Here is an 8770-nt window from a genome sequence, read left to right as displayed (position 1 = left end):
TCAATCAAATCGTCCAACCCATGCTAGCATGGAAAGCGGACGTTAAACGATGATGATGATGATGATAGGGGGGGGGGGCACCTTGACGAGATTGGAGCCTGCTGTCATGTCCCGCTATATTATGTACAGTGCGTACTTAGTTTAAAGAATTCGCCCCTCTATGTTAGCCCGCATGGGTAATAAAAAATCAGATGATAGTAAGCAAGATTATGTGGCTGTTATGTCCTATTTTGATGCAGTATGTAGACAAATATCGACCAAATTTCCATACATTTGAAATCTTTATGTACAATCTGACAATGCAAGATGTTATAAGAAAGAAACTTATTGTTTACATTATATAAAATTGCAGATAGATACAACCTTAAACTTTGTACTTTTATACACACTACTGTACAAGATGGTAAAGGCAGTATCGGCGCTCATTTTGCTACAGCTATGAGGCATGTGTATATGCATTGTAATATGGGTTCAGATGTTATAACTCCTGTTGAATTAGTTGATGCTTTAAATGCTAATGGTGGTGTAAGTAATACAGTGGCAGAATTGGTTGGTATTAATAGGCCTGCTGTTGAACAATTTGAACAGGAAAGCTTGGGGATAATTGGAAAATTTCAAAACATAGGTGATCATATGGAAGTACAGTTTGATTTGACAAGAAATTCCGCTTCAGTTTATGAAAATTCGAACTTACCATTGACAGTAACATACAACCTTATCAATGGCACTGTGAACGATGTAAACGAAGGAAATTGTGAAAGCGGATCCGATGAAGAAGATTGTGCTTCCAATGAAAATGAAATATTTGATACAGACACTGTTGAAGATATTGGTGTTGTAGAGAAAGATAGAGGCAGCTTAACAAATATCCCAGAGAAGCATCGTATTGGACTTGCTTTAGCATCAAATATTAATGATTTGGATATGGAATCAGACGATGAAAATCCTCTTCAATGTAATTTATGTCGTAGGGAATTTGCAACTGTCTACAAAATAATTGCAAGGGAGCCTTAGGACAACAAGATTTACTCAGTCAAGCTATTGTTTATGCTAAAGATATATATGAACAGCATCAATTTGAGGTGATTAATACTAGTTCAAATGTTGAAGGCTTTAAGATGTTTGATCCCATTCATAAAACGATCCAGCATAATAATGAGTCTTGTGGATTTGAAACAGGATAGGCAAGAACAAGAAAGCTCAGTAATAAGTATGGTCGAATCCATAAGACAGTAGGGGTGTGATTTGAAGATGATACGATCGGTCAAGTATGTAAAAGGTCCTTTATTTATTTGTATACTAAATTAATATGGTATAACTGCATGGTAGCATCACTATTTAAATTAATCAATAAAATATCATCATCCTACACCACTTGAAAATAGAGAACTCAGCAATAGTAAATTTATTGAGTTCTAGCAAATATACAACAGCTTGCTTGGTTTTCTATGAAGAGAAACTGATCATATATCTTTTTCAGAAAAACAAAAAAAAATCAAAAAAACCCATCAAAATACCATTAATTATTTAACTGACCAATTTTTATGGCTGATTATCAACAGCAGTAACATTATCATTTTTTTATATCAATTATCAATGATGCATAGTAACCGGGTGTAAATGGGTCGACAGTTTGAGATTTAAAGAAATTTGCAACACCCTAAATATATAAATGATAAAACGGAAAGCCCATATATCAAAAAGCACACATTTCACAATTCCATAAGACAATTCTGAAACAAAACAGATCAAACTTTGAAACAGAAAGAACTTGTGCAAGAAATTGGAGCCTAGTAACTGTACTTACAACAATTGGTTGCCTAAAATATTCAGTAACAGCGGCATTTCTTAAACTTATGAGGTTAACGCCATGGAATGATTCTTGATACCTAGGAGAATAAATCAATGAAGTATTAACAACTCAATCTTGTTGAAGATAATGAAATAACGTTCCCTATCATTACACAGAACATAAGTACAAAAGACACTAATTCATTTTAAAAATTCAAATGAGGTTAATGGAAACATCACCATATTTTACATAATTTGCTGTTGGTCATGCAGGTGCCGAAAAGTGCAAAGAAACTATTTTAAAAAATGCTTGAAATAACCACAACATATAGCAATGATATTTAACATCAAATGAGTCTCCAAAACTGTGATGAAGTCAAAGTGTATAATTACCAGAAGTTTGCTTTAGAATACTGTTCCATATATAAGGCTTCATCAGTAAAAGGAGCAACATGGAGATCACCTTGTGTAGGAAACATCCGACCTGTAAACAATAATGCAATGAGTTAAGGGCTTTTTTTTTTTAAAGACTTCTATACACATGAAGGCAGAGACAGGTAGAGTATGTTTATACATAACAGTAGTAACAAAAGAAAATTTAAAGAGGTTTATGCCAAAAATTCTAACATCTATCCATTCATTTTCAGCATTCACTAATCCCGGAACTGTGATGTGAATAGAGCCCTCAAGCACCTCTTTCATAGGGTCCGATCAGAAATAACCATCATTAAACTTTCCTCCTGAATCTACCAAATTCCAACAGATTTAGAAATTGTCATGAAAAGGAAACTACTTTAAAAATTAAACTAATCACACATTTAAATTTAGTCATTGGAGATAAATGTGTCATTAGATAGGTTTGAACTTGTTTCTCTTAAACTTTAAGACACTACATAATATCAATTAAAGAATGACTAGAAGCTCACTTACCTCCAGGCTTCAACCATTTTTTGGCATGAAGGAAACTTTCTAGCATACGTTCATTGAACAACATATATCCCATAGGTTCTGAAATAATTGTGTCAACTTCCTCGGGTATTGTAACATCCTCAACTTTGCCCGTGATAACAACAATTTGGTCAACAAGTCGGTTATCTTTGACCAGCATCTAAAAGAGTAAAGCAAAGAATATACAAATAAAAACTGTCTTTAGTTAAGACAATAGTGAAGCCTAAAGAGCCTGTAGGAATCACAGGAGGACACAGCAATAAATTGATAAACTGTTATATTCCATACAATAAAAAAAAGAACCTGTTTTCTTTATTTCTCAAGTTAAAAATAAAAGTTAGCCTTCAAATCTTTTCTTAATAGTTTTATTACTTTAAAGATGAATTTTTTTTTTAAGTGCTAAAAATGATATAATCAAAAATCTGTTATATGAAACAGACAGTATTAGATTAAAATAGCTGAGTATATGTCACTTCATGTGACTGGCTGTGAGTACATGCCATTGCTGTGATCACTCGTCTCTTGCTGATATATAGTGTTTTTAAATACAGCATATCTCCATAAGAGATATCTCCAGATGAATACAACAGTAAATTTGCTTTTCAACAATGTATTTTCATCAACTATGATATATATCAATAACTGTATGATTATATGTCCTGCTAACAAGTCTAATGTTGGCCAAAACATGGAATGCAGTAACCAATCAAAGAAACAACAATCAGAATTTGTATAAACACTTTCAAGTGTCTGCATCAGTTTCCACAAATGACATCTCACTGACAATTATTGTTGTTGTTGGCACTCTGTCGCTTACGACATCGAGAGTTCCAGTTGATCCAATCAACGGAACAGCCTGCTCGTGAAATTAACGTGCAAGTGGCTGAGCACTCCACAGACACGTGTACCCTTAACATAGTTCTCGGGGATATCCAGCGTGATACAGTGTGGCAAGGCTGGCCCTTTGAATTACAGGCACAACAGAAACAGGAAGAAAGAGAGAGAGAAAGTTGTGGTGAAAGAGTACAACAGGGTTCGCCACCACCCCCTGCCGGAGCCTCGTGGAGCTTTAGGTGTTTTCGCTCAATAAACACTCACAACGCCCGGTCTGGGAATCGAAACCGTGATCCTATGACTGCAAGTCCACTGCCCTAACCACTGGGCCATTGCGCCTCCACACTGACAATTATAGATAATGTACTTAGAGGAGACAGAGAAAAGTGGAAATACACTGCTTTCTATTATCCCTACCATACACAATACTTTTCTCTCCCATTTCCTCTCTCCACTGCCTTCCTCTCACAACAAAAACTGTTGGCCTTTTTCTCTCTCATACTGCTACTCTTTCAGTTATAGCTCTCTTTCACTTTGTGAGTTACAAGACATTCCCACTAATGCTGATGCCATACAAAATACACCTAGTACACACCGTAAATAGTTGGTAAATCGAATCAAGTAAACTGCAAGCCCCTATAGAGCTTTATGTTAATTTCAGTTTCAGACTTTTAAATTGCTAGTAATTTTACTCTAAAATGAATATGAGAGAAATGACAATTCTGAAATATAAAAAAGAAACAACAGTTTGTAACAATTTCTAGATATTCTGAAATACAGAAATCCTTCAAAATTAATAAACAGAGTTTTAGAAACATCCACAGAAGACATTATGGAGAAGAAGAGATGACAATGATAACTGACAGATAGAAAATTTATTAAAAAAACTTACTTCACAATGTTGAGCCATACTGCTAGCTTCTATTGCATAAACTTTGCGAGCACCAGCCTGGATTGCGAAGAATGAAAGAATTCCAGAACCAGCTCCAACATCAAGTATGACCTAATTGAGAAAATATTAAATGTGAATTAAAAAAATAAATGATTGAAATACTGGAATGAATTTTCAAGAAACTCAAATGCTTATTCATTACCACCATCATTTAATATTGACTTTTTTAAATAGTCGCATGGATCAGGTTTAATTTTGTTGAAGTGGGTTTTCTATGACTGGACGTCCTTCCTGTCACCAACCCTTACCTGTTTCCAAATAAGGTAGTATTTCCCTCATAGCCAGACATTTCTCACAGAAAACTAGAAACTAACAATCTGACTTGTATGACAGGGATGCTCATTTACAGCCATCACTTGTCTAGACAAGAGTACAAACTCACACATGACAGGCTTCTTCCAGTTTCCATCTTCCAAATTCATTCACAAAGCTTTCATCAGTCTGGGGCTATAATAGAAGACACTTGGCCATGGTCCAGCAGGACTGAACCAAAGACTATAATCAGGAAGCAAGTTTCTTAACCTGTGTCTATGATGATTATGATGATGGAGAAGTGGATTTATAAAAAAACCAGATGTTCACTGAAATAAAATCTGAATTGCAAAACAAATCATATTTTACTTTTCCATTAAACAATACTTATACTACTTGCAATCATACAATAAACATTATAAAGGGTAAAGACTCCCTTTGGTCAACAATCTCTCCATGCCACCAATATTATCCAAAGTAAAAAGGCAAAGGCCAATACAGCTTGGCACCAGTGACATCACAACTCATTTTTACAACTGAGTGAACTGGAACAACATGAAATGAAGTGTCTTGCTCAAGAATACAACACACAGCCCGGTTCGGAAATCTACCTCATGATTGTGAGCCTGATGTTCTAACCAATGAGCCATGCACCTTCAGTTAACAATATGCATTTTAACTAATTAACATGCAATGTGATCAACTAAATTAAAGTTCTATTACTGTAAATAACGTTTTATCCTTGCTTTGATTATTACATTGTGAAAAAAAAACACTAACCTTGTCGTGAAAATCGTCGATGTTAGCCAACATTGCACGTTGATATGTGGACGTTCGAATATAATCTTGCATCATATTCTGTTGCTGAGACAAGTAACCATAAAACTGTATAAGAGAAAAAATATATAACATTAATAATTCTAATTGTAGCACAAGGCCAGCAACTTTGAGGGGAGTGGGCAAGTCAATTACATCGATCCCTGCACTTGATTGGTACTTCATTTTATCAATCCCAAAAGGATGAACGGCAAAGTCAACCTTAGTGGAATTTGTACTAAGAATGTAAAGAGCTGGAAGAAAAGGTCCAAAGCATTTTGTCTGGCATGCTAACAATTCTGTCACACCTTGCCGCTTTAATAATAATCCTTTCTACTGTAGGCACAAAGCCTGCATCAACCCTGAAAAGAGGAAAGGTGAAGTCGACCGTGGCAGAATTTGAACTCAGAATATAAAGAATAACAAAATGCCTACCAGCATTTTGTCCAGCTGCTAACAGTTCTGCCACCTTCTTAAAAATAATAATAATCCTTTCTACTATAGATTCAAGGCCTGAAAATTTAGTTGAGAGGATAAGTCAATTACATCATCCCCCAGTGCTTGATCCTGTGAGGATGAAAAGCAAAGTCGACCGCAGCAGAATTTGAACTCAAAATGTGAGGATGGAGAAAATGCTTAGCAGCATTTTGACCAGCATGCTCACAATTCTGCCAGCTCACCGGTTTCATAACAAGACATTTTCATGAAGTTAAAGGAGAAATTTGGTCAACTGGATAAAAACCATACATATAACCTTATTTTTACAAGGTAATGTATAATTAATTCAAAATAATGTGAGAGTCATTTGAATACTAAAGGATTAAACATGTACTGATTAATTTAAAAAAATTTTTTTTTAAGAGCTTTTCATATTTCTTATTTTGTTTAGAACAATATAATTCCTGTTTCCATTGATGTTTCCAAACCCTTTAGTTTTTATCACAAGGATGAAACAGTGATGTTCTTATACAAACATGAAAAAGTGGACATTAAAATGATGACACCAAATTCTGTAGCACATTTTTCACTGCGCAATTTTCATCATCATCCATCATTTTGAATCCAGGTTTTGTCCCCGTTAACGGGGGTGGTTCGATCTACTTCAATGCAATAGCAACTGCCGTCACACCATCTTGCCATTCTCAAACCAACCCTCCCAATTTCCTCCTCCACCTGTCTCCTCGGTCTACCTCACTTTCGCTGTCCTGAAACACTAGCACCCTCTTCAGAACATGCTCCTCATCCCTACTCAACACATGCCCATACCACCACATATATATCTATATATGTGTGGGTTAAGGATGTTAAATAACCTAATAAATAACTTTAAAAAACAAACAACTTTTTTCTTTATACAACACATACAGGATATAAGTAGCTTTAAGCAAACACTCCAGGATATTCCTATACCAAACAGAAGGGAATACTTGAAACAGATGAAAGCCTGAATAAGTGCATTCATTAACAGGATGAGACAAAAAGCACATTTACCCATCCTGACATCTGCATATTCAAATATCAAAATAAAGCCAACATCACCACACACACCTCCATCTCCTTATAACTATCATTCCTTCCTCTCTTTCCATCACCTTCTACTTCACCCCACCAAATTACACACAGAAATGTCCACTTTGTCATTGGTCAAAATTGGTAAACAACCCTCAGTTAAACATCTGTTAATGCCATAACACCCAAAGAAATGAATGCATGAACATGATTTACCCAATGTCCATATGAATACTACGGACTGTTCTGTAATCATCCCAGGAATACGGATTGTGATCTTAAGACATGTGATTTGTGGAAATGTGCATCAAAATATTTATAAATTCCATCCAAGGATTATTATCATTACTCTATCTATCTATATATATATATATATATATATATATATATATATATATATGAATACATATATATAAATACACACACAATTTGTTCTTTGATATCCAGTTTTTCAATGATAGCATGAGTTGTGCAAGAATTATTGAGGCAGTAATCTATGTCAAGCTGCCCTTCTTATCACAAACCATTACCAGTTTTGCAATTAAACTATTTCTATTCACACGCACACACACACACAATGGGTTACCATACTGTTGCAGTCTATTACACTCACAAGTCTTCAGTCAGCCCAAGATGCATGAAGAAGACACTTACCCAGCTTGAAAGTACATGGTTATGAAGCAAATATATTTTACAACCCTATCACCAAACACTGAAATTTCTCGCATGGTAAACTTAGGAATGTAAGATCTTATCTTCAACACACTAGAGCTTTCACTACTTCACTGATAACACCACCACAACACTGTTTAAAAAAAGAAAAAAAAACAAGAAAGCAACCTACCTGAAAGTACTGCACTGCTGATGCATCATCTGTTCTTTCTGAGAAAACAGATTTGCGACCATTTGTGAATTCGTTCAAACGGTACAAGAAGGACTTCATAACTGAAATTGAAAAAATGTTTAACAAATGCATCAAGAAAATTGCTGGCAATCACTCTTCAGCCCCATACCCCAATGTAACTGCCCGCTATCTTTTTGTATATTTAATGAGTTTACCCAAGAACTTTTACACCATATTCAGTATCTGGACTAGTATTTGAACTTATCACACTTGGCAGCAAATCTATTTTGTGCACAGAATTTATTAAATCACTAGCTGGCTTTGTACTGTCAAAAATGATGGCGGTTTTCTATACTTTGTCACAGCCTGCTTCTTTACTTTTTAAGCGTGTCTATATATATATATATGTATGTGTAAATGCACGCATGTCTGTAATTCTATTTTCTATGTATCTTTCTAAACAGACATACATAAAAACACATACACTCACTCAAATATATAAATATATTTTACACAAACATTCACATACTCATATAGAGTTGAAGCGCTGTTTGATTTTTGCTTCACCGTTGACTTTTCAACATCACCATCCCACTTCCATCAGTGGATCACCCCTTCCTTTCTCATTCGTATGTTGTGACAGAGAAATACACAAGAGTATTATTATAGTAGATTATAGAAGTTACACAAGGCTCTCTTTGCCACTTCCCCTCTCTCATTGCCATTACTTTCTCTCACTCCCTCTCAGTCATGGTTATTACTCTCACTATTTTCTCTCCTCACCTTCACCCCTACTGTGTGATTTGAGACACACACACATACAT

The 8770-nt window shown here is 35.1% G+C and overlaps 1 protein-coding gene across 4 annotated transcripts in view; it reads right to left on the bottom strand.

Moving 5' to 3' along the window:
• LOC106871195 (histone-arginine methyltransferase CARM1) overlaps positions 1–8770 on the bottom strand; it is an 83850-nt gene that overhangs the window by 31943 nt on the left and 43137 nt on the right. For all 4 annotated transcript variants that reach the window (XM_014917538.2, XM_014917537.2, XM_014917536.2 and 1 more), the window contains exons 3-8: positions 7947–8047; positions 5558–5662; positions 4466–4576; positions 2722–2899; positions 2185–2275; positions 1808–1889 (exon numbers count right to left, since the gene is read on the bottom strand). In XM_014917538.2, the coding sequence (XP_014773024.1) occupies positions 1808–1889; positions 2185–2275; positions 2722–2899; positions 4466–4576; positions 5558–5662; positions 7947–8047 (668 nt within the window). The remainder of the gene's footprint in view (positions 1–1807; positions 1890–2184; positions 2276–2721; positions 2900–4465; positions 4577–5557; positions 5663–7946; positions 8048–8770) is intronic.

Source organism: Octopus bimaculoides, chromosome 18 (genome assembly GCF_001194135.2).
Source record: "Octopus bimaculoides isolate UCB-OBI-ISO-001 chromosome 18, ASM119413v2, whole genome shotgun sequence".
Classification (NCBI taxonomy): domain Eukaryota; kingdom Metazoa; phylum Mollusca; class Cephalopoda; order Octopoda; family Octopodidae; genus Octopus; species Octopus bimaculoides.
Note: the sequence above shows the minus strand (reverse complement) of the source record. Positions and strands in the feature narration are given on the sequence as shown.